At 54.5% G+C, this 24,785-nt stretch overlaps 10 protein-coding genes across 10 annotated transcripts; 7 read left to right on the top strand and 3 right to left on the bottom strand.

Annotated features, from left to right (window-relative positions):
* Positions 1–526: 526 nt before the first annotated feature.
* Positions 527–1,596, top strand: J4E93_000047 (uncharacterized protein; the record flags this gene model as incomplete). Its single annotated transcript, XM_049338010.1, has 2 exons — positions 527–790; positions 886–1,596. The coding sequence occupies 2 exons, from the start codon at positions 527–529 to the stop codon at positions 1,594–1,596; spliced, it is 975 nt and encodes a 324-aa protein (XP_049203895.1).
* Positions 1,597–2,030: 434 nt separating this feature from the next.
* Positions 2,031–2,805, bottom strand: J4E93_000048 (uncharacterized protein; the record flags this gene model as incomplete). Its single annotated transcript, XM_049338011.1, has 2 exons — positions 2,031–2,641; positions 2,694–2,805. The coding sequence occupies 2 exons, from the start codon at positions 2,803–2,805 to the stop codon at positions 2,031–2,033; spliced, it is 723 nt and encodes a 240-aa protein (XP_049203896.1).
* A 225-nt stretch (positions 2,806–3,030) lies between these two features.
* On the top strand, positions 3,031–4,443 carry INT6 (eukaryotic translation initiation factor 3 subunit E; the record flags this gene model as incomplete). The annotated part of the gene is made up of 3 exons (XM_049338012.1): positions 3,031–3,531; positions 3,580–4,175; positions 4,230–4,443. 3 exons carry the CDS (start codon positions 3,031–3,033, stop codon positions 4,441–4,443), a joined length of 1,311 nt encoding a protein of 436 aa, XP_049203897.1.
* Positions 4,444–4,861: 418 nt separating this feature from the next.
* Positions 4,862–8,300, bottom strand: J4E93_000050 (uncharacterized protein; the record flags this gene model as incomplete). The annotated part of the gene is made up of 12 exons (XM_049338013.1): positions 4,862–5,017; positions 5,075–6,891; positions 6,942–6,987; positions 7,036–7,120; positions 7,170–7,205; positions 7,293–7,419; positions 7,467–7,799; positions 7,847–7,943; positions 7,996–8,035; positions 8,085–8,115; positions 8,166–8,211; positions 8,265–8,300. The coding sequence occupies 12 exons, from the start codon at positions 8,298–8,300 to the stop codon at positions 4,862–4,864; spliced, it is 2,850 nt and encodes a 949-aa protein (XP_049203898.1).
* Positions 8,301–8,552: 252 nt separating this feature from the next.
* Positions 8,553–9,943, top strand: J4E93_000051 (uncharacterized protein; the record flags this gene model as incomplete). Its single annotated transcript, XM_049338014.1, has 2 exons — positions 8,553–8,642; positions 8,693–9,943. 2 exons carry the CDS (start codon positions 8,553–8,555, stop codon positions 9,941–9,943), a joined length of 1,341 nt encoding a protein of 446 aa, XP_049203899.1.
* A 214-nt stretch (positions 9,944–10,157) lies between these two features.
* J4E93_000052 (uncharacterized protein) lies at positions 10,158–10,846 on the bottom strand (the record flags this gene model as incomplete). The annotated part of the gene is made up of 3 exons (XM_049338015.1): positions 10,158–10,245; positions 10,305–10,565; positions 10,620–10,846. The coding sequence occupies 3 exons, from the start codon at positions 10,844–10,846 to the stop codon at positions 10,158–10,160; spliced, it is 576 nt and encodes a 191-aa protein (XP_049203900.1).
* Positions 10,847–11,699: 853 nt separating this feature from the next.
* On the top strand, positions 11,700–13,910 carry J4E93_000053 (uncharacterized protein; the record flags this gene model as incomplete). The annotated part of the gene is made up of 6 exons (XM_049338016.1): positions 11,700–12,363; positions 12,413–12,592; positions 12,643–12,773; positions 13,038–13,066; positions 13,123–13,343; positions 13,393–13,910. The coding sequence occupies 6 exons, from the start codon at positions 11,700–11,702 to the stop codon at positions 13,908–13,910; spliced, it is 1,743 nt and encodes a 580-aa protein (XP_049203901.1).
* Positions 13,911–14,955: 1,045 nt separating this feature from the next.
* J4E93_000054 (uncharacterized protein) lies at positions 14,956–16,161 on the top strand (the record flags this gene model as incomplete). The annotated part of the gene is made up of 1 exon (XM_049338017.1): positions 14,956–16,161. The coding sequence occupies one exon, from the start codon at positions 14,956–14,958 to the stop codon at positions 16,159–16,161; it is 1,206 nt and encodes a 401-aa protein (XP_049203902.1).
* A 2,215-nt stretch (positions 16,162–18,376) lies between these two features.
* J4E93_000055 (uncharacterized protein) lies at positions 18,377–20,038 on the top strand (the record flags this gene model as incomplete). Its single annotated transcript, XM_049338018.1, has 2 exons — positions 18,377–19,575; positions 19,702–20,038. The coding sequence occupies 2 exons, from the start codon at positions 18,377–18,379 to the stop codon at positions 20,036–20,038; spliced, it is 1,536 nt and encodes a 511-aa protein (XP_049203903.1).
* A 1,265-nt stretch (positions 20,039–21,303) lies between these two features.
* Positions 21,304–21,899, top strand: J4E93_000056 (uncharacterized protein; the record flags this gene model as incomplete). Its single annotated transcript, XM_049338019.1, has 2 exons — positions 21,304–21,400; positions 21,481–21,899. The coding sequence occupies 2 exons, from the start codon at positions 21,304–21,306 to the stop codon at positions 21,897–21,899; spliced, it is 516 nt and encodes a 171-aa protein (XP_049203904.1).
* Positions 21,900–24,785: the final 2,886 nt, after the last annotated feature.

Consider the following 24,785-nt stretch of genomic DNA (forward strand, 5'->3'; position numbering starts at 1 on the left):
ATCAACGTCGCAGTGCGATAAGAACATGCAACAGTCATGGCAGCTATCGACAAAATATGGAAATGCTTCTTAGAACTAAGTCGTAACAGTTCCATGATCATTTGACAGCCGAAGCGATGTATCGATAGGCAGCCGGAGGCGCGAGAAACTTGCAAGTCATTAGTTAGTCCATTAGTCCTTACGCAAGTATGCTCTATCCGGTCTGTCTATCTTCGTTATTCTCTTTCACCTTCACTTCTCGAACCCCCGCGTTCCACGCCTCGAGTAGTACCCTAGAACGGGGGTACTTGGGCCAATTACGAGACCGCACCCGCGCGCTCGCACACCGGCTCACTGCACCGAGTGACCACAGCAAACACGTTCTGTCCTCGGCGGGTCCTCACCTCACTTTCCTCAGTCACGCTCACGCTCCGTTTGCGTTGATCCGCTCCGGCCTGTGCTTCCCTTTTGTTTATTTCTTCTATACTTTCTCCCCTCCCCACCTACTCTTGAACCCACACAAGAAAACACCGCTCCAACCGTCATCATGGCTGTGTTCAATCTCTTCAAGATGCTCGCTCTCCTCCTCATAAGCTTGGTCGCAATGACCTCTGCTTCACCCATCGCCACTTCCGATGGAGTCTCTATTTCTGTAGCTCCAGCAACCAAGCGCGACAACTCACTCGCCATTCCCGGTGATGATGTCTTCGCTGACACCAATTGCTACCGATGTATATACATCAACCTGTTCTGCAAGCAAAACAACCTCACCGAAGAAGAATGTCTACCAATACGGTGCAATGATCCCGACGTAAGTCTCTATTCCGATGCGCCATCTTCTGGATGGCGCGACAACCTCTTATAGCCGTCTTAATTACGAGAGAAGATAAACTGACAGCCTCATAGTGCAACGTGTGCAGCCGTAGTTGCCACAAGACTCAGCAGGTCGATGCATTAGACCCCACCACCATGGAGGGTGTCGTTGCTGACATCTCTGCTACTTCTGTGGCTCCAGCGGCTAAGCGCGAAGAAGCTGCACAGAAATGCGTCTGGATCTGCTTCCATGTAACGTGCACCCGCCAGTGTACCGACGTCGCTGGAGTAGCTGCCTATGCAGCCAGCGGCGCGATTGTCATCGACGAGACCGAGCTCCATGCCGACACGTCCATCTCTGTCACTGCAAACCATACACAGCTGGAGAACAACGAGCATGTTGAAAATGCTTTCCTATACCATTGCGACTTGACCTCTGATAGTTGCTGGACCGATACCGTTCTTGAGCCAGTAGCTGGAACCGAAACCGCTATCGAGAACATTCCCGACATTCCACACAAGGTCTGCCGCGAGATTTGCAACACAGATAAGTCGCTCTGCGGCCTGGTCTGTGATGAAGAAGCGAAGAAGGAGACTGTGATCAACGACCCCGTCTCAAGGGCTAAGATCAAGTGTCACTGGGAGTGCTATTTCGGTCAGTGCTGGGCGGTCTGCATGCCCGACATGGGCGGCGCCTCCAGCGACTCCAGCGAGGTATCATCCGCCAACGTCGCAACAAACTTCAAGCCATGCCGCTGGGAGTGCTACTTTGGTCAGTGCTGGACTTGCTGCCCTCCTCCTTGATCGCCTGTCCAGGTTCACTAGTCGCGAAGCGCGATTTCCGTGGTAAGATCTGATTCCACCCCCACTCTACACAATTTAACTGACCTCTACCAGACAGCTCTTCTGCGCGGTACTTGAGACATGGAAAGAATTGCAGGGGAATTTCGGAAGCCTTTTACCAGTACGCTTGGGGTATAGATTAGATCTCGTCCATAGTAGCAATGGAACTCAGGCTTCACACTTCTGACTCAAAAATACAACATGATGGTGATGTGCAAGCAAGTTGGTTTTCTGCCTCTTGATGCCGCCGATGCAACGGAGATGGTTCATTATACTGACTGAACAATCATAGCCAACGTTACTCATCTACCCTCTTTCCCATATGGTACAGTTTGTACTACAACATGATATATACACTCGTTTTTCACGCGACACAATCCCTCTCTTGCCCATGTTTACATGCCCCGCGCCTTCAGGAATGTAGCAATCTCGGCAGTGTGATGTCCCTTGACAATGACATGTTGTGTCACGCTGTTGATCTTGACATCCTCGTTCTTCTTGTTCAAGAAGACTCTCAGCTCGTCCCTCAACGCAGATATGTCGCCGGTGACCTTCCGTACCGTCGTCAGATGCAAGTTGCCTCCTCGCTTGTAGTCGGTGTAGATGGGCAGGTTCTTGTTCGCAGATCTTGAGACGGCGTATTTGGGCGGTGGAAGAGACAACTTGGGGGTGCGCGGTGTCTTTGGCTTCTTAGCGACCTTCTTCTGGAGCGTCGATGTTGTGTCGGCTGTGTCTGAGGGCGCGGTCGAGGGCTTGGGTGCGACGTCATCGGCCTTTGCGGGCTTCGCTTGCTCGGGTGTCTGTTCTGGCTTGTTGTCGGACCGGGGGTGCTTTGAGGGCAGTGTCGGCTTCTGCTCGGGTGGTTGCGCGCTGTCGCCTTCGGTGAGAGACTCTGCTGCGGCAAGGTCGGCGGCGCGTTGAGCTTCTTGGGGTGAGGTCGGGTGTTGAGAAGAAGCGTTGGGTGGGAGGGATGGCTGGACGATGGGCTTGGAGTCTGGCGGGGGTTCTACTAAGCGTCAATTGGTGTACCTGTTGTACTAGGAGAATGCATAGCTTACGCTCAGCCTGCCATCTTGTCGCTGTAGAGAAGCGGAGGTGCGGCCGGCATGCGATGGCTCTTGGGGCGGCCAATGGGCGCAGGAGCGGGACGAGAGACTGCAAGCGAGGCATTGTGATGCAGCGGTGCCGGTGAAAGTATGCTACCACGTGTCCAAGGGTCGAGGGATGTGTCGCGAGGGCCGTGGGGTGAATGCTGCGGCCATGGTTTGCGGCTCAACTCCAGAAGTAGCGCCTGGGGTCCCTCGCGCGCACAGTCCGGCTGCTTTTTTCGTTTCCGAGCCCACCCCACCACGCTCGACATCGCCATAACTCCTCCCACAACCACAACCACCCACCATGGCGGACTCCACGGCAACCGGCGCAAATGTCGCCGAGCAGTACTCGCTGCTCCCCAAGCTCATGCCCAACCTCGACCGCCATCTCGTCTACCCGCTCCTTAACTTCTCCAGCGATGAAGACGCCGACCAGACCGTCGAGCAGAAGAAGCTGCTGCTCGAACTGCTCAAGCCCACCAACATGACCGACTTCGTCGGCCAGCTGCACCAGGAAGTCCACGGCCTCGACGACATGTCCGACGAGTTCAAGACCAAGCGCGACGAGGTCCTCAAGAAGCGCGACCAGCTCGAGGAGGCCACCAGCAAGATCAGCGGCCTGCTCGACGACGAGAACGTCGTCACCAACCTGCGCAGCGACAAGCAGCAGAACTTGGCATACCTCAAGGAGAGCCACGGCGTCGACATGGACATGGTCAACCAGCTGCTCGAGTTTGGCCAGTTTCAGTACTCTTGCGGTGTCTACCCACATGCTGCCGAGCTGCTCTACCGCTTCCGCGTTCTGGTACGTTTCTATGCAGCTCTGCGGCATACTAGTTACTAACGTCAGCAGACCACCGATGGCGACAAGGAGCGCGAAGCCACCTGGGGAAAGCTCGCCTGCGAGATCCTGTCCGTCAACTGGGACTCGGCCATGGAGGAGATCAACAAGCTCAAGGAGATCATCGACACACGCCTCTTCAACAACCCCCTCGCACAACTCCAGCACCGCACCTGGTTGATCCACTGGTCGCTCTTCCCCCTCTTCAACCACGAATCCTCGCGCGAAACCCTCACCGACATGTTCTTCTCCCCCGCCTACATCAACACCATTCAGACCAACTGCCCGTGGATTCTGCGCTACCTCGCTGCTGCCGTCATCACCGGCCGCAACCGTGGCAGGAACTCGAACCAGTACCAGAAGCAGCTCAAGGATCTTATCAGGATCGTGCGACAAGAAGGCTACGAGTACAACGACCCCGTCACCGACTTCATCAAGGCTCTCTACATCGACTTTGACTTTGAGGAGGCGCAGAAGAAGCTCAGTGAGACGGAGGAGATTCTGAAGAACGACTTCTTCTTGTTGGGCGCCGCCGACTTGTTTGTCGACTCAGCGAGACATCTCATCTCGGAGAGCTACTGCAAGATCCACCAGAGAATCGACATCAAGTAAGTCACTCTACAAATCTTGTCACTTCCAAAACCGTACTAATTCGCCATCAGGGATCTCTCGACCCGCCTCGGTCTTTCACAAGACGAGGGTGAGAAGTGGATCGTCAACCTCATCCGCGACACTCGCGTAGACGCAAAGATCGATTACCAAGCCGGCACAGTCGTCATGAACCACCCACCACAGTCCGTCTACCAACAAGTCATCGAGAGGACAAAGGGAGGCTTCTTCAGGACACAGGTCCTGAGCGCCGCTGTTGCGAAATGAGCGCGACATTTACAGCCGGTCAACTCATTCGTTTCATAATACGGGGGGAAGCTAACAGCTTCTGGGGAGGCGGGGAGACTACGATGGGGGACACGATGACGATCATGAAAGGGATGAAGGAATGATCGAAAAGTCTGGGTTCGGCATTTGGCGCTTTACGAATCAGGCGTGGGCAAGGCTCGCGCACTGCATGCATGGGTATTGGCGTCCTACCATGGCTCTAAAAAGGGCCGTCTGTGTTCCTGGGCAACAGCGCATAAACGCTGTACAAGTAGTGAATGCGAAATGAGTAGTATCCAAGAATCAACATCAGCAATGAAACAACACTATATTCACTTTTTCCTCAACCTATCATACACTTCCTGTCTATTCAATAGACTTGCTTTCCCCCCTGCTCTCCCCGGTCCATACCCACAGATCAAGCATAGTATCTGGGCTCGTTAAAGACATGATACCTATGCCCTCTGACACCCTGGCCCTTGAACAGATCAGGGAACCTCAACCCAGCAGGAACCTGCGACTCATGCAGAAGCTCGTTTCCGTTCTCCGGCTCGCCAACGACGAATTTACCGACCTGTATCACATTGTTAGCACACCGATCTGACGCTAGACAACCAAAAGAAAAACTTACCTGGAGTTCGGTATCCGTGATGGTATGTCTGGAAACACGGGCATATCCACTCCTCTTCAGGCCCTTGTAGAGAATGTACTCGCACCACCTGTCCCAGTCTGACGGGTCAATGTCCTTCATACCGCTCTTCTCCCCCACATACGTGTTGTAGTTGCCCTCGCCGGGTTTGATGACGAGATACGAGAGGAGGATGGCGGGACGGGGCGTGGCTTTCATGCGTTCAGCCAGGTATTCTGATTGTAGGCGGCGATCCTCGGGGTCCTCTTCCTGGCCCGAGTGGAAGACGAAGATGTCAATCATCTCACCGTAGGCGTCGATGGTAGCTTCGATGGCCGGGGCAAGCTCGCCAACGGGCGAGGGGAGAAGATGATGGGTTGAGTTTACGATGGGGAATTTGGAGAGCAGTGCCGAGCCCCATGTGTGCTTGTTGGGGCCTGGGCCGAAGTCGACGTACATGCCTAGATCTTCGGCGAGGAACTGCGTTGTGTCGCGGTTGCCCATGATGATGCGCTGCAGATCGCTTTCGAGGAGTCCGATGACGTCGACTTCCATTTCCTTGATGAGGTCGCGCATGCGGTACTCTGAGGACCACATGTCATTGTCAAGGGAGAAGTGGATGGTCCAGATGCCAGCCGTGATGGACTTGGTCTCCGGGTGATACGGCTTGTAGTCGTAAGACGGGAAGCGTAGGTAGGCGGTGGCAATGGCGATCAACTCTAGAGCACCTAGAACGTAGAGGTAGTAGGATCGTTGCCTAGTGGCAGCTGCCGTGATGACCGCCTTACCCTTGTAGCTCTTGAGTGCTGGCGGCTGAGCGGAGACACTGAAGATACCGGCACCGATCTGAAGCATCATGGCTGTCATAACCCAGTCTGTGTGCTCGCGAACAAGCGGTCCGCCGGGAACGAACGCGTACGCTACTACCCAGACGTGGAACAGAACCATGAAGTTGTACACCAAGAATCCGAGACCGAATGTGCGGCCTGGTGAGTGGCGCGCCGCATGGGCAATGAGAACAGGTGCTGCTGCCATAGTGTATATGGCGAGAACCAAGGCTCCATAGAAACCAGACCAGTGGCTGGTGGTTGTCAGAACGGCAGCACCGATAGAGCCAATGCCGTAAAAGGCCCATGACCTCGAGAGGTTGGGCGCAAACAGTCCAATCATAAGACCCAGGCCCATGGCTAGGAGAGTCAGGGTGCCGTGGGGTACAGCCAGTGGACCCCGAACAGGGTAGCCTTCCCATACCCAAGAGATCATCGTGCTCGAATCGGAGAGGAGCGAGTGCATGGCGAACATGACACCCGCCAGGCCAAAGCTCGCAAAGACAGAAGACCCCTTAGTAGGGCCCTGAGCTGGCACATCAGCGCCAGAACTGGCGGTAGATCTTGTCGATATAAGCATCGAGATGAGAGCCACTACGAAACCAGTCTTGTTCCATCCGCCGTTTGCCTCGTGCATGATTGGCCAAATCGGGTTGTTGGTCCAAAAGGCAAACTTCGCAATGCTAGAGGCGATCAGACCAATAGCAAAAGCGGAAATGCGTGCTTCAAGGCGGTGGGGTTGAGACCGTTCGGCATAGAAGGTGGCAGACCATGCGATACATGACATTGACAGACCGAAGCCAACGGCAAAGAGTCGGTTGACGGGTGTCTTGGCAAGAAACGCGAGAAGTCCGGAGAGCGAGAGCAGGTGGAAGAACCAGACGTAGCGAGTAGCCAGATAGCGGAGGGGCTTGATGCCGAGGAAGAAGGGAGTGACGGTGCACATGACCAAGGCCTCGTAGCCAGAGATACCCATGTGCCAGAGAGGGAAGTCTAAATATAATCAGCAGATATCACGATCGCACGGGAGACTTCCAACATACACCAGACGCAGACACCGAGTGAAGTCAGCATGGACCAGAAGACAAACTATACAGTGTTTAGTCACGTCCGATAACACCACGCAATGCCACTTACGCCGTTGTACACGTCTGCAGCAGCATAGATGAGTCCGAACCAAGAAAAGGCACCTGAAAAGGTCGCACCCATTTCCTTGTTTTTTCTGCTCCTGTCAGTGACGCGCAGAGCCTCGGGAAGCAGTAGTGACTTACTCCTGGATACTGTCGGATGTCGACTTGAAGCCCGCACTACAAGACATGTCTTATCAGAAAGTGTCCATAAGAAGTATAGATTCGTGATGCGTGTCTATCTATATTGGGAGACGAGGAACGTACAGGCGAGATACACCTCGAACATCCTTTATGACAACCTCCAAGTGTTGGAACTCGATCATCGTGACGGCATCGAAGCCTACATCGAGCAAGACCAATGCCCATTCGAAGAAAGCGTAGATGGTATATGCTGCAAAGACGTTAGCGATAGCAAAACATTGGAATTGTCAAACTTACCTCCAGCCACTCTGTGCACTTTGTGCTGGATGAAGAAGTAGATCAATGGCACCAGAGTTCCGAAGAAGCTGCCAGCAAGAACCTTTCGGTACTTGAGGGCAGTAGGGTTCTTAGGGCTCAGAGCAACACAGCCCAGGGTCCACGGCAGCGTCGCAACAAGGTATGAAATCATGAAAATGTCGTGCCAGTCATGGTCGTCGGTAGAAGTCACATATGTCCATCCTCCACAGGTCAATGTCCGAAAGATGCCAACGCCAGCGATGAACTTGGGGAGGGACGAGTTGGGTCGGCGGGTCAAGATGTACCAAAGGCCGACGAGGGCGAATCTTGGACCTGTAGAGTTCAGCATATTCCTTTGTACGCCGTGTCTCAATCCATACCAGATGTCAGAGCGATAAAGAGCATAAAGACCGAACGCTCAGGGTAGCGGTCGCCGATGGTCGCAGACACGGATGGGAACCATTCATCTGGGTAACCCTGGGCACGTCAATGGTTGGCTCCAGGCCTGGTGTGATCCCAGCGGACTAACATAAAACTCGTTTTGCACGATCTTGTGGTAGTGTAGCCATCTGTGGGTGTTCAGCGGCGTCGTGGGGTAGTAGAGAGTGAGAAGCGTACATTCCGACTACGAGGGCTCCGACAAAGGCACCTTGGGTATTTGTTAGTCCGTTGATATCCGTCAAGTACATAGAAACGTACAGTAGGCCATGGCGGTATGCGAATACGATATCCATTTCCCATTGAACTACATCTGGTGAGCATGCGGAGCTCTCGGGGGTGAGGCCGGACTGCGCGTACCGTAGCGACAGTGTCGCCGTCCTTGTCCTTGACCATGGTTGAGAATTCAGGTAGGATTTCAGCAGCGCTGGACCATTGAATGAGAAGAAAGCGGCAAAAGAGCGTCGAGAATTGATGATGCGCAGTCCAACACGCGCGTCTCCTGAAGTTGCAATGGCCAGGGTTCGCGCTTCCGAGGTCCGTAGGCCAAGGCGCTACCCGCGGGAGCAACTTTAGCCTAACTTTTTTCTAGACAAGTTAACTTTTCTATCCCAACTCTGCCAGCAGCAGCACCTCGGACGCGCAAACATGGCCGGACCCAGTGACAAGGCGCGTTTCTACCTCGAGCAGTCGGCGACCGAGCTGAACGAGCTTGAGCGCAAGAAAATCTTCACACGGGTATACTAGGCCGCCATGCGCGCAACGCCAGCTTCGCTAACATGCCGTAGGAAGAAATCAGCTCCATAGCGAAGAAGCGCTCGGATTTCGAGCACATTATCAATGCACGCGGCTCGCATCCCGAAGACTACATGCGATACATTGAGTTCGAGAAGAACGTCGACGCCCTCCGCCGCAAACGAATAAAGCGCCTGGGCGTACGGTACAAGGGCTCTGGTCAGCGCACCATTTACTTCCTCTACAACCGGGCGACGCGCAAGTTCTCAGGCGACCTGGTGCTATGGATGCAGTACATCGACTTTGCGCGCAAGGACAAGGCATACAAACGGCTGAACGACATCTTCACATCCGTCGCTCGACTCCACCCCACCAAGCCTGACATATGGATCCTCGCGGCCAACTACTTCATGGATACGCAGGCGGATATTACGAATGCGCGAAGCTACATGCAGCGAGGACTACGCTTCTGCAAGAACTCGGAGGTTATGTGGCTGGAATACGCGAAGCTGGAGACCATCTACGTTGGCAAGATCGCTGGCCGGCGCAAGATTCTCGGTCTGGACATTGATCGTACAAAGAAGCCAGGCACAGACGACGACGGCGACGAAGACATGATTGCGCTTCCAGAAGTGACGGCAGAGGACGTAAATCCCAGCCTGAAGCAGGACGATGGTGTGGACGAGGTGGCGCTGCAGAACCTGGCGTCTGCGCCAGTGCTCACTGGTGCTATCTCACTGGCAGTCTTTGACTCCGCCATGAAGCAGTTCCAGGGCAAGCCCAAACTCGCGGAGAAGTTCTTCGACATGTTTGCCGAGTTTAGTCAGCTAGCCTGCATACCACGCATTATGCAGCACGTGCTAGATTACCTGCAAGAGAACTCTCCCCATGCCGTAGAAACTGCCATCTGCAGGTTCCGCATGCTGCTATTTGGCTGCGACCCAAGCGATCCAGAGATTGCCCTTGCATTGAGCAAGGCCCTGGACTTGATAAGCTCTACCGTTCAGCAACATCCCAAGGAGATTGCCACCGTCTCCGAAGTCGCTGTTCGACAGCTGTTATCTCTGCATCGGTTACTCGCGGATAGCGATTCGTCCTTGCAGAAGGCATCGCGTGCAGCACTCCGCAAGTATGTGCGAACGATGGAAGACGGTCAAGGATCCGGCGACCAGGTTGCTAGATTGGGCGAATTGCTGCGGAAGCAAGGGAAGAAAGACGAAGCAAAGTTGCTATCTCAGACAGGCATCAAGTACTGGGCTGCGAATGAAACGCTCCAGAAACTTTGTGCGGCCACGCAAACGTGAAGGATCAAGGGACTTGGTCAGCAGACTAATTGTACCGAGCACTCGTGCATCAAGTATTCTTCCTATCTCTTATCGGAAGGCACGCCACACACTACACCGCTACAGTCCTGCTCGCACTATCGTGAGATGCACTACGATTCAACGGTAGAACCACGTCACCTGCACGTTGCGCTGAGCTATGGTGCTGTGGCAGGCCGCTTCCCCGCAGACCGCTTCACTCGTCACCCCGGCTTCGCCGCGACGTCTTCTTAGCGCTGTGCTGCTTCTTGCTCTTGAGGCGGCGCTCGTTATCTGACTTTTGTCTGGCGTCTTATCAGCTTTCGGGCCGTCGCCTGGGCTATCGGAAAGTGCGACGACATACAGTTGTTTGACATGCTGCACCTGTGCTGCCGACGTCTCGGCGGGCACAGCATCTTGTCCGGCTCGGGCAATGGCCTCGTATATGCGCCTGTAGCAGCTCTGAGCATTGTCGCTCTGCTTTCGACTGTCGTCGGCCTGGACTATGATGGTATTGGATCTAGCAGCAACGTAGCGAGAACGTCTAATTTCGCCATGTAGGGCTGCAGGGATGTGGTGCAGCAACGCGTCGAGAGGCACCTTCAACGTAGCTTTAGAATTGACTCTTGGTGCCCGTTTAGTATAGCGCCGTGTTAAAAAGTGGTGTAGTGTGTCATACTTGTTTACATTCTGGCCGCCCGGACCTGACGATCTGCTGAAGGTCAATTCGCCAATGCTCTTGAAAGGGATCGTCTCTGCATGGAGCTCCGCGAGCCAGGCGCGTGCAGCCTGGACCTCGTCGCCAGTGGCACTGCTGCCATGGCCTCGACAGTGGATTATCCGGCGCACCGCTGGCAACGGGGCAGGAGGGGACGCCGGCGAATGAAAAATGAAGCGTCGCAGCATCACCTGGGCAGCGGTCGCGCAAATTGCTCACGTTGGCCTTTGTCAAGATGAGATCATGTCGCAACCGCAATAGCTCGAGCTAGGGTCAACATGACCATTTTAACCATAAAACGGACGCTAGAAGCAGACTAAAACGCATCACGTGTACGAAGCTTAGCCAGACAAGTTCTCGATTCCAGGCTCCTCGGAGTCGATGCGGCGCCGAATCCCAACATCTGCTGCACTACATCTCTCTTCCAGATATTTCCTGACTGCACCACCGTCTCTTGCCACTTTTACGGGGCCCGCTCTCGCTTCTGTGCCTGTGGCTGTCGCGTCTGCCCTCATCCATCACATATACCTAGGTAGCATCTAGCCAGCCCCGCCATCCGCTCGTCTTCTCCTAGTGCTCCACCTGCAGCTCTCCAGCCCTTGTCGCGACGGTGCGTTTTCGTAGATGCTTTGAGTTGACTCCTTCACCACGCCTTGTCTGCCAGCTCTGCGCTCTGGCTCCGCAGTCTACATGAGACCCAACTCGAGTCCGCCGCAACAAGCTGAGCACATACGGCACCAGTCGCTGACGCCCGAGAGCCCGCGCCCGCAAAACGTCCCGTCGCCCGCCAACATTCCCATCCTCGTAGAGCACATGGATGCGAACTATAGTCATGTCTCCCACAGCAACGACTCTGCCGCGCCCGCCCACAGCTCCCACGCGACCGCGAACACGTCGACGCCGTACTTCGCCGACCCGTCTTCGACCGCCAGCTTCCAGAGTATAGGCGCACAAGGGGCAGGGCACGATGCGCCGGGGGCGTTCGCGCAGTCGGCTGCGTTTGGCAGCAGCATGGGTACGCAGCCGCATGATACCTCTTCAATGCAGAATTTCACCGCACAGCTCCAGTCGCGCGCTGCGTCGGCCACTGACGCGCCGCCGCCGGCTGCTCAAGGTCTTTCTTCTGCGTACCCATACCCCCATGACCATGCCTATGCTGCTCAGCAAGCGCCTCCCCAGTCTGCCCAAGGCGCTCACTACCAGACTGACGCGCACACTGGCTCCAATGTTGACGTACAAGCCCTCTTGGACTCTCTGACACCTGCTGCCAACAATGCGCCTGCAGCCCAATATGCCTCTGCACAAATGTCCTCCCAGTCGCCGCAGACACAGCACCATGCCTCGTCGTTGCCCTCGGCCACCAATCTTCCTGCTCGACCACCCACCCAAGAACAGCCCGCTACGCACCCCAACTATAACCCCAGCGATGACATCAGATCCTATCATCCACAGAGTCAGCAAGCTCCCATTGCGCAGCAGAGAGGCAATGGCTCTCTTCAGCCCTTGAATGTGCAGAGTCAGGACTTTCCCACGCCCAGTCAGGCTCAGCAGCAGCCGGGTGATCGTAGCGAAACGCCCGACGATGAGGACCAGCGGTGGCCGCCCGAGGTCAACAGGAGATACGAGGAGTTTTTGGATCAGGAGAGGAAGTTTGTGACGGAGGGGCAATGGGACCAGTTTCCCATGGGTTCGCGTCTCTTCATTGGTGAGCTGAGCCTGTTTTTGCACCAAGGATGCGCCTAACCGATTCTTAGGAAATCTCCCCACCGAAAAAGTTACCAAGCGAGACATCTTCCACCGTTTCTACCGCCACGGCAGGCTTGCGCAGATATCAATCAAACAGGCATATGGCTTTGTCCAGTTCTTGGACTCGGAATCATGTCGCAGGGCTCTGGATGCCGAGCAAGGGCAGGCAGTGCGCGGCAGGAAGATGCGTATGTCAGGTCAATCACTTCACTGCTGGGCAGTCGACTAACTCTGACAGACCTCGAAATCTCCAAGCCGCAGCGCAACACGAAGAAGATCGAGCCGCCGAACCCAGCACCGCGTCGACGTTCACGTTCGCCAGATTACAATCGGGGCGGTACAGGACCAGCACCTAGGGACAATCGTTATGTAGGGCATCCAAACTCCATGTCGCCTAGGGATCGACGTTTTCGTGATCGGGACGATTATCGGCCCATGCGATCGCCTTCGCCGCGAGCCCCGCCTCGGGGCGTACGCTCGCGGGACAGAAGCCGAGATAGGTTTGATACGCGATACCGTAGCCGGTCCAGAACACCACCACGCAGGCACAGAAGCCCGTCTCCGCGTCGCGACTATACAGAAGATGGATTGGACCTGCGGCGTCGACTACCCCACGAGGTGCCTGACATCCAGATTCTTGTGCTCAATGAAGGCCTCCCTCGGTAAGTTCGGATCGAACAACTATTGCTTCGTATCAAGGTCGCTGATCCAGTGGTAGTGACTTCATCCGCTACGTCGAGGATACTTTCCGCTCGCAAAATCTCCGTAGTAATGTCCTGATATTGAGTGGTCGGTTCCCTGAACCAGCTGTAGTTCGAAGACAGATCCTTGAGGGAGTTTTGGCCATTGTGAGGCTTGATACTACCGGCCTTACCAAGGGCAAAGTTAGCGTCCAGATATTCGACCGACGTGGCGGTGCGAACAACGTCCAGTTCAACGGTACGATTGCTTATGATATACATGCGCGATTACTGACTCATGTGCCCAGAATATGCCGATCTTGACCCCACGACTGCTGGCCTCCTCGTCAATAATGCCAAACAAAGCCAATCTCGCCCGGTCCTGCCACCATCATCCTCGTACGGCTTCGCTCAGACCCTACCTCCGCACTTTCCCCAGCCAAACAACCCCTTCCCATCCCTGCCGACCAGTCAGCCGAACATCTCGAACCTCATTGCATCCCTCGACGGTGCGAGCTTGTCTCAGCTCCTCGGCGCAATGTCCGGCAATAATATGCCTCAGAATACGCAACCCGCGCCGAACCAGGGATTGAATGCTGATCTTGCACGCCTGCTAGCCCAAGTGCCTAGCCCTGCGCAAACACCTGGCTTCAGTGCCCAATCCCAGCCGCATCTCGCACAGCTGGGCAACCAGTTCCCCGCGCTTGCTTCTCTTTTCGCCAACCAGGGCCAGGCTGTCGCTCCACCAGTGCAGACACCTACTCAGGCTGGCCCCGCGCCGGATATGTCTGAGATCATGGCCCAACTGGCTCAATATCAACGCTAAAAGTTCCATTCCGTACATCCAGAAGCCTAGACATCAAGCACGGCTGTCTCGAACCTTTCCAACAGATAAACTCGACATTACTACAATAGCCCAAATCCTGTATACCGCTCCCTCCGCACATGTATCGACATGGTGTATATCCAACCGACCAAACCCGACTGCGCCCTTTACCCAACCCTTGCACATAGCCATGTATCTTCCACGAGCCAGCTCATCGAACAGACAGTAACTCATTCTGGACCCGTGCTATCTGCTTTGGCCATAACTGGTGAAGCTCCAAGGCCCTCGCATCCTCATTCCGCGCACCAACACCATGGAGTACCCTTGCGACAATTCCCTGGCGACTTGATCATTACCCACGCGACTCACACGTTTTCTAGCGGCCGATCCCCTGGTTTGACGTGCGCCCTAAAACCTGGATGAGGCCCCGATCCGATACTTAACTGCGATGTTTTGCCCCTTTTCGTTTTCATTTCTCTGGCCTGCCAATGCCCGGCTCCTGTATCTTCTACGAGTTTCCTTGGTCCTAACGTATGGGTTTCTTTTCCTTGTCTGATCTGATTTAGCGTTCTGCGAGGTGTTACTTGGCGCATAGTATTGATGCTACGCATATGTGCAAGGAGATTTCATCACAGGCTGGTTGGCGCTTTGGAACTTTTTTACGTTACTGTAGATATGGGTATGGACAGGCGCAGCCAGTGGTGGATTTGACGAAGGAATGTGGCGTCCACTAAGGCATAGAGAGGACATTTCAAATCATTCAGACTTCGCTGTATTGCTCAAGAAAGTAGCGACGACTTTGAAATGTACATCATGCAATCACGACGGTCATTAGTCTACCAAGTCGGGTTAGTGCACACACGAGGTGTGATGACATCGTGTCGCGTGGCGGAGGCGCGCGGACAGGGATCAGCTTGACCCAGTTTTTTCTTCCCCTGCGAATGAGAAACGTCACCACTAGAGGCAGTCCTCGCTCAGCGGCTGCTTCAACACTCGCAGTCACGTCCATAACCACCCGACCAGGAAACCACTGCCGATGTTTTCCATGTTGGTCGTACCGGCGCGATTGAATGGTGTCGTCGCAAACCCACAATGCCGCCGTGGTGTACACATGCGTGCCATTGCGTCGGCATTGGGAAGTCAGACGTGGCATGATACATCGAGGAATACCACACAGAGGAGGATTCCTGCACAGAGATGGGAGACACAAAGAAGGGCGTATGGCCCATCCACAGCAACGCCGGTGAAGAACACAGGATATGGCGGGGCCATGCCACCTTCTCCCACCAAAACAACCAAGACGAATATACCCGCGAAGACAACTTCTCCAAAGAAGCCTCAATCCTCCCCTCTTGTTCCCGCGCAAACACCCACCTCGAAAGCCACAACCGTCCCCACGCTGCGAGCGAAAGAGAAACTGAACCCACCACCGTTTACATACGCCCCCGATATATCTGTTCCCGCACGAACACCGGACCAGAACGTCGTCAAGTGGCTATATCGCGCCGGTCGCGCATACCTTACTTTCTACAAAACGGGCATATCGCATGTCCGGCAAACATCCAAACTTGCAAAGACGCTGCGCCAAAAGGCCGCTCAAACACCCAACAAAGATATAACCGAGGTTTTGTCAAGGGCGGAATGGCAGATTGTGCAAAGGAGTAGGCTAGACACTTTGAGGTTGCCAGCGTTCGGCTTCTTGGTCTTGTTACTTGGAGAGTGGTTGCCACTCGTCGTTATGTACATCACGCCCGTTATTCCAGAGGCATGCCGGATACCCCAGCAGGTCCAGCGCGCGTTACGCAAGCGTGAAGATAAGCGACAAGACCGGCTAAGAAGGATTGCTCTAGACGCCATGCGACTGATGAGCAGGGATCGCCCACCTATCGGCAGCACATCTTCTGACACGCCTTCTGTCACCCTGCCAAAGAGCGGACAAGTCATGCCAGTCACCACGAAGAACTGGAACGAGATGACCCTTTTTGAACTCTCACTCACCGCCGCACAACTCGACTGCTATCCGGCGCTGTTCGACTGGCTTCCTGTCACAGCCCCCAAGTTCCTGTTGCAGCGCAATGTCAGGAAGAAGTTGGAGTATTTGAAGACAGACGATAAGCTGATTGAGCGCGACGGCGGATGGACAGCTCTCGGGAAGGAGGAACTCCAGAGGGCTTGTGTAGAAAGAGGTTTGCCTGTATTGGGAAAAAGGGAGGATGAACTGAGGAAGGCGCTGGCAAAGCTCGAGGGCTGAGATGACGATAGCCAATCCGCATATGACTATAGATTACTACCAAGGCGGTCAGACGATGTGCAGGAGCTGCTATAGACGTTTAGACATATTTGTTTGTCGGCAGTATGAACACGAGAGATACCCGAATATTATACTTCTCATGGCCATGTCGATAAATGCACTTGCCCTTTGAACGTGTCTAAGTCATCATCTAGGCACAGGCATACGTGAGAGAAGACTCGCAAAATACAGAGCTGGCTTCCTCAGTTGTTGTGTACTCTGCTCGGTTCGAAAATTTCTATGCAATGTGTGAATCGAAACAAACTTAGAGATGCGTTGGGGCGGGATCGCACAACGGCTATCGCGATTTCGACACACGACAGCTTCTAGTCAAGACAATCGCAAGGATATTAAGTCTGCGATGACAGTAAAGCGATCGGACGTGTGTATGAGGCAGAAATGGCAAAATGGCGCCCCTCACTCGCGCAGCGTCGGGAGCGACAGCGGGACGTTGCCACATTGGGCAAGTTGAGCAGGGCGTTGTCGATTACGGCACTATTGGAGGGGCAGAGGGCAGAAGGTCAAACGAGGGAAGCAAACGAGGGGCATGGCGGGGTGATGTTGAAGGAGGGGTGGAGGGGCAAACATTTTTTTTCGTTGAGAAGTGTGAGGAGTGAGGGGCACGACGCGGAGGAGTTTGCTTTCACCAACACTAATTTTCTTAGGGCGATGATCTGCTGGGTAAACAACATGGTGAGAGGAACTTGGAGATGCGTGGGATTTGGGGAGCTTGTCGACGGGGGAATATGTATTTACTACTAACTTATCTCTGGACTCTGATAGCAACCTTTAACGTTATCCGTCAAAACATTCATCCTTGCCTTGTACAACTGGTTCGGATATATAAGACACTTTGCGGACTTTGGAGCTGATGATATGATACAGTGCAAGAGACCTGGTTATTTCTGTTGAATGCTCCCAAGGGAAATCATTGGATGTGTGTGCTTTGCATATCCTATCGCAAACGATCTCACTGTTGGCACCTCTGCGAGTTGTGCCAGAACAGCAGTGATCAGGACGATGTGTTGACCTTACTAACAACCTGGTTTTTGCAATATTCCATTCCACCTCTTCTGCAACCAGAGATCTGGTGGCATGCCAACATGCTTGTGAGCAACGCGGCTGCGCCTCAAAACTACTTCCTCCGTTCGAAGGTATGTTCTTAACGGTATAACGCGGTGCTGGGGGTAATGCAAGCGTTTGATAGGGATACAGAAATGTCTCAATACTGGGGAATGCCATGAAGGCCCTCCAAAAAGGCCCAACCTCCGATGTCTATGATCATCTTTGCACCCGCCTAGTAAGTCCAAGTATATATAGGTCGGGAAATTCCACAGAAGCTGTCACAGTACGCAAAGTGAACGGTGAAGTCGTCGTGCAGATAGTGTTTTGCTGCGATGAAGAAACGGTGATACCTGTTCTGCCAGAACCAGATCGCAAAACAAGACGAAGATGAAAGTACATACAGAGGCCCACGTATCGCGTCTCGGAAGATGGCACGATGACCGATCTAGTGGCAGTGATCAACTGACTAACAGGTTCCAGAGGCGACTAGTATTCGCACAGCCATGTTAAGCTCCACCGAGGTCTCGACGTTTACTATACATTACTATACATTTGCAATCGGAGAATCACTTGACACCTTGGCGAGATAGAGGTACTTAAGTAACGATACAGTGTTCCTCGGTGCGTTGCACAATGTCGATGGATGGATGCGTATGAAAACTGTGCTGGACAATCGAGCTTCCGGATGTCTGACCAAACATTTTGGCTGTGATCAGCTGAATTTGAAAGCACAGTCGGTGGCGTGTCGCATGGACGAAAACTAAGAAACAAAGGTGCAGGTAGAGAGAACAGAGGAAGTGTGGTTGCCGCTGGACTGCCGCAAGAATCCTACGACCAATGGGCGGCGTTGGAGAGGCGATTACGGTCTGCCTCGGCATCTTCCCCAGACGTTGTCTGCAGGCAGGTGGTCTTGCTCCACACAAAGACGGAGCGCTGCGCGGAGAGGGCTAGCTCATCTCGTAGACCGAGGCCAAACGTCTAGAGACCCATAATGTAGTCGCGTCTGCTGTTCGCTCTCCTTTCATCCTAAGGCTCTTTAAACCTCCTCTTGCCACGCATCAGGTTGTGCCTTCCTCCACCACCCGTCGCCTCCTTCCCACACACTATCGACATGCCTCACGCCTCCCTCACCCGCGATTCGGTCGCTTCGCACAACACGCCCGAAGACCTCTGGTGCATCATCGACCACAAAGTCTACGACCTCAGCGAATTCGTCGATGCTCACCCTGGCGGCTCCGTCGTGCTCGAGCAAGTAGCCGGCCAAGATGCGACGACGGCGTTCTACAACCTACACCGACAGGAGGTTCTGGACAAGTACCAGGAGCTATGCATCGGCACCATCGAGGGCGAGAAGTCCGAGGTGATTGTCGGAAAGCCTGGCGACCTGAGCCCAGTGCCATACGCGGAGCCATTGTGGCTGCGACCGCAGTTCAAGAGTCCCTACTTCAAGGAGAGCCACCGCGCACTGCAGAAGGAGGTCCGCAAGTTCGTCGACACACACGTTACGCCTGAGGCGCAACAAAAGGAGAAGGATGGTACATACATCAGCCAGGAGCTGATCGACAAGATGGCCGCGAACGATATGCTGGCCATGCGCCTTGGGCCTGGAAAGCATCTCCACGGCAAGAACCTGATGGGTGTCGTCAAGGGCGAGGAGTTTGACTATCTCCATGACCTTATCCAAGCGCAGGAAGGTGTGCGCGCAAACGCGCGTGGCTTCCAAGACGGCAACATGGCAGGCATGACCATCAGCTTGACAGCCGTTTTGCAGTGGATGCCTGAATCCGAGCTGAAGACGCGCGTGGTCAACGAGGTGCTGAGTGGCAAGAAGAAGATGTGCCTAGCCATCACCGAGGCTTTTGCGGGATCAGATGTCGCCGGCATCAGGACCACTGCGACCTTGACACCAGACGGCAAGCACTACATCGTACGAGGCACAAAGAAGTGGATCACCAACGGAATGTTCAGCGACTACTTCGTCACAGGCTGCAAGACGGACAAGGGCTTCTCCGTCCTGCTCATTGAGCGTGACGAGGCCGTCGAGACCAAGCTAATCAAAACGAGCTACTCCACCACCGCCGGCACCGCATACGTAGAGTTCAACGATGTGAAGGTACCAGTAGACCACCTGTTGGGCAAAGAGCACCAGGGCTTCGTTGTCATCATGTCCAACTTCAATCACGAGAGGTTTATGATGGCATGCGCCGTCATCCGACAATCGCGAACCGTTGTCGAGGAGTGTCTCAAGTGGTGCAACCAGCGGATTGTCTTTGGCAAGAAGCTGATAGAGCAACCCACTATTCGCCAGAAGTGAGTATTGCCTCCAAAGATAGCCTTCTTGTCCCACTGGTGCATCCGTCGGATGAGACCTCACCACCTTACCTTGCTTGCACCGCAGGAGTTAAATCCGATTGGACGTTACTGACAATACTCCAGGCTTGCAAAGATGATCTCACATGTCGAGGCCAACCAAGCATGGCTAGAATCTATCGCCTACCAGATGACGCACATGTCGTACGCCCAGCAATCGAAGCTGCTCGGTGGACCTATCGGTCTGCTCAAGTCATACGCCACCCGCTCTGCACACGAGATCGCAGATGAAGCCGTCAACATCTTCGGAGGTCGCGGAATTACGCAAGGTGGTATGGGCCGGGTGATTGAGCAGTTCCACCGCACATATAAGTTTGATGCTATTCTGGGAGGCACCGAGGAGATTCTTAGCGACTTGGGCGTACGGCAGGCGATGAAGGACTTCCCCAAGAGTATGTTGTAGGCGGGTGTTGGAAGCGGTGTATATTAGTAGCGTATTGATATTGGTGCATGGCGGCACTTGCCACGCCGAACAACCTAAGGTACACAAGTACAAACTCTAAAGCGGTGCAGAAGATTGTGAAACGCTTCTAGAAGCAACGGCGATGCTGTGACATGACGGAAATAACGTATGAGCGGGGAAAGCCCATGTTTGGACGTGTTTGACCATGCAGGCGTACAAATCGATGGACGTGTCTCCAGTACCAAGGTTGAGACCGCGCACCGATCCAAGCGGACGTCGCACAGACGATAGATGATGGGCGGATGATTGCATGACTCCAGATGATCAACGGCAGGGCCGCAGCGAGTCGGAGCATTAGGCCTTGTGCATATGTCGTAACGAAGCGTATCCAATCGACACAAGGCGGCGATACTCAACACCAAGGATGCGTGTCGTTGTTTTATGACGATAGTCGTGCAGCCTCACACAGCGCATAGTCGTCATGCACGCGCCACGACGAGGGCCAATCGTAAACACTGGCGCAGGGCGGGCTCAACGCCTCATCCGGCACAGCAGAATGCCAGGCGCTGTCGTCCACGTGTTACACGTCTGAAAGCGGCAACAAGCGAGGGTATGCATGAGACGCGATCTAGATTGCATTTCACAAGTGGCAGACAGAGCGGACGCGCGATACGTGTCACATGCAAAAGGCAACTCGGGCGAGGGATGGGGTGCGAGTATATGCACGACGGGATCGGACACGTGAGACGACGTTGTTCTGGCAAAGGCAAGACTGGCGACAAAAGCAGCGGTCGGGTGAAGGGGGAGAGGTTGGTGATGGTGATGGATATGGAATACCATGGAAGAAGTTCGGCTAGTGGCAGCCGCCCTGCATCGGGGAGGCAAAGACGCGCTGCGAACGCATATCGGCTCGAGTCGTGTGCAGTTTAGCAGTGCCATCGGTCGGACCAAGCCGTGGAGGCACCAGTGACAGCATGGGGCTCCATCTGCCTTTCTTTAAGAAGCGGTCTGCGTCACCTTCACCTACTTCATCTCCATCTGTCACCCACACCTGCTGCTGCTGAACCATTCACTCTTAGTCATACCACGCACCTTGTCGCCTCTCGTACACACTGCTCTCTACCCCGTCGACTATCGCCGTTATCTCGCCGCGCCGCAGCGTCATCACAACTCGCCGAGCACCCCAGCCTCACCCAGGGCTTCCTCACGACTCTCCCAGACCACTCCCTCCACCACCCTCTCTATACCGTCTCTACACCGTCACCATGCGCCGCTCGTCCAGCATCAGCAGCATCAGCTCGTCCAGCTCGGAAGCCGAGGAGACGATGCAGATCTTCGTCAAGACGGTATCCGGCAGCAACAGTAAGTCGTCGCCGCCACCGTTCCGAGGCTCGGAACCAGGCGCATCATGAAGTCACGGCAAGGGCTAACACTGTGCACAGCAATTCCCCTCACAATCCCTTCGAATACATCCATAAGCACGCTGCGCTCTCTCCTCGCCCTCCGCACCAACCTCTCCGCTCCCTCGGACCTGCGCATCGTCCACGCCGGCAAGCACCTCTCGTCACCCGACACCACCCTGGCTGATTACGCCATCGGGCCCAATTCCACCCTCCACCTCGCCCTCCCTCTGCGCGGCGGAATGCCCCCCAAGAAGGTCCGCTGCTCCTTCAAGGACTGCAAGGACCGCGCCCAGCCCATCGTCGGCGACTGCGGCTTCTGCGAAGGCCGACACTGCAGCCGTCATCGCATGCTCGAGGACCACAAGTGCGTCGGACTCGAGGACTGCAAGAAGGAGAGCCACGACCGGAATGCGGACAAGCTGAACAGCGAGCGCACCGTTGCTATCAAGGGCGTTTGAGTCACGGCGGTTAGGACATCCACGTCGTATGTCTGGTCATGACTCTACCTCGAGCGATTTGGTCATGGGCCATCTGCAGCTCTGCTCCCACGCGCCGAACCAATGGCACTGGGGGCTTTGTCTTTTTATTCTTGCTCTTCTTGATTGCAAACATGGCATAGTAATCTTTGATCCCCGGAGCATGGCGTTTTGAGGGTAGCGTCTAGCGAATTGTATTTGTAGCTAGAGCAATGACAGCCATTCTATACTTAGACTTCCACTGCTGACGTGATGTGATGTCTTTCACTCTATTGATAAGTACCTCATTCTTCCTACCACCGCATCCTGGCTGGTGGAATGAAGGCAACATGGTCTCGCGAATTCGTCACTCTACAACCTGATCGTGGAATTCATCTGATGCATGTCTGATGTAGCAACGTGATGATAAGACAACGCCCAAACGTGAAGATAGATGTGTCGTGTAATTGACTGCGTCGCGGGATGAAATTACGCACCTAACCTACATATCCACCAAAGCTCTCTCTGTCCTCAGAGCGCGCTCTTGGTCGGATCGCGGCTTTGCTGGCCGTTTTGTCAGCGTCTTGTTTTCCTCAAGTAATCATACGCGCGTCGGTCGGCGATGTTTCGGGTCCCCTCAACACCTTTCATTCGACCCTGCGTGCTTGCACACGTGCAACTCCGAATGTATTGCGAGGTATGTGCTGTCCATGTCCACGTGGAATGTTCGGGTAGGCGATAGATGTGGATATCGTGAAGAAGCAGATTGAGTCTGATAGTCTCGAATCGTGTCGGCGATTTCGCCCGGAAAGAACGGCGACATTGTGAGTTGGCTCGGATTTGCCCGCAGGTGGCGTGAGTGTGTCTAAATGCGCGCAAACATGACTGAAGCTCTTGATGAGATGGAAAAAACAGACTCAGCGAAGACGTAGGAAGAAACTCTTGATTGGAAGGAAAGAGGACACTAGTAACGGGCTTGCGACTTCTGGTTGCGCTCAAAGGTGCCTCCCTTACCTCGCGTATATTACGATAGACCTCGCAGCAGACATTGCCTGCTTTAGCTGACTTCTGATATAGTCCACGGTGGAATCTTATTGTTGTCATTTTTCGTGCTTGATGCTGACTAGGTGTTGGTTTTCTATTGCTGGCCAAGTAGAGACATCATGCTTACCCCCGGGACGTTTGATTGCGCCGCGGACGCACCTACCTGAGGGTACCTGTGATGAACCCAAGATTGAGTTTATTGTGCCCGTATGGATGTCTCGGTACCTCGGGGACTGCGCTCTGACACCACAGCTGTGAACGTGCCTGACGCTCCTTGCTTGTTGCCCGCTGCGTTGAGCAGCTGCCTTAGGTACCAAGTCTTGGAAGAAAAGCACGACAGCGCCCAACCCAAGGCCTCTGCACACTGTTCAGACATCTTCTGCGCTGACATGTGTGCCCAAGTATTACATGTTTGCGAGTCGTGGATTCGTGCCGCATGAAACCCCCTTTCGCGCGACTCGAAACTCAACGCCACGAGAGGCGCTGGGCTTTCCGCTCCGCCTCGACGCCCGCTATGTGTGGCGGCTCGACTCGAACTGGTGTTCGACATGGAATGCGCCGGCTGTCGGCCTTGGGTGCCGTCTTGTCGTTTCCAAGACGGAGCAGTTGTCGGAGCTCTAACAACGTGGCGAGTCGGCCCTGCCCAGTTGTGCCCAGCAGATGACAAGAATGATCTGAGGCAGGTATCGCAACATCATCTCTTCTTCATTTTATCACGTTCCGCTCTCCGCTCCGCCCCAGTGGTCCTCGCTTCGAATCTGCGACTTTGTGGGTGCGGGATCGCGTCTCGGACTTGGTTCTCCAAGTGGCCTGACGTTGACACACGGAAACTGCATGCCGCCACAAGGATTCGTTCCCTTCGTTCGCTGTGGCGTTCCGCTCGTATTTGCTTGTTTTTTCCACAGCGCTATCGCTGAGCATCCAAAGCAGACTTTCAGGGGCTGTATTGTGGGTGGTTCAGAAGAATGGAGTGGACAGGAATATTTTCTGAGTGAGTTTTCGTTTCAGTGGAGGGCTTGGCGTCACTATGTTGAGTGGGAGAACCGGGTGCCTGACTGCTGGCCCGCACCGAACAAGACATGGACTAATGGATTTCAGATGATGGATTCCGTCAGATTAGAGTATGGACACGAGATTGTCGAAAGCTGATCCCAGCTCATTGAACTGCCGATTGTTGAATGAGACTCCGGATGGGCGCGCTTCCGCAAAGCCATCACCGTGCGGTGCGGTGCCTGGGTAGCGATCCAGCATGTTCGACCGTCGCTGACAACACCAGGCGATGACTGCCGGCAGTCAGAACCTGTTGGAACGCCCGAGTATCTATCCGTGAAGCTGCGATCGAAGCCTAACGCCGCACCCGCTGTCAAAGCTGCTTATCGGACGACACGACGCGGATGCCTTATCCAACCAACCCAGAAGACTAACCCTCGAAAGCTGAATCATGACATGGGGACGCTGTGCGGACAGACTGCGGCGCCATGTAGTGACACGGCAGAGTACTACGCATGACGATATCCACTGCTAAACGTCCGGCTCCGGAAGAACTTCGTGAGAACGTTGAAGAAGTCCCCGGTTTTCGAAGGTCCGCCTCCCCATGGGCCTTTTGTGGAACGCGCTGACGTAGCTGATGGAGTCCGCGGGAACTCAGCATGGACCTCGCCATCATTGCAAAGAGACTAGCCGTCACAGCGGAGTGAAGCTACCAATTGACCGCTCCCGTGGCAAAATGCAAGTCAGACGTTTAGCAAACGACACGACTAAGAAGTCTGAGACAAGATAACATTGTCTTTTGTCGTTGTTGTTTGCGCAACGTGGAGCGCAGCTCTGCGCGGGATGCTTCTTTGT

Source organism: Alternaria ventricosa, assembly GCF_023758065.1.
Source record: "Alternaria ventricosa strain BMP 2768 chromosome Unknown scaffold_1, whole genome shotgun sequence".
In the NCBI taxonomy this organism is placed as follows: domain Eukaryota; kingdom Fungi; phylum Ascomycota; class Dothideomycetes; order Pleosporales; family Pleosporaceae; genus Alternaria; species Alternaria ventricosa.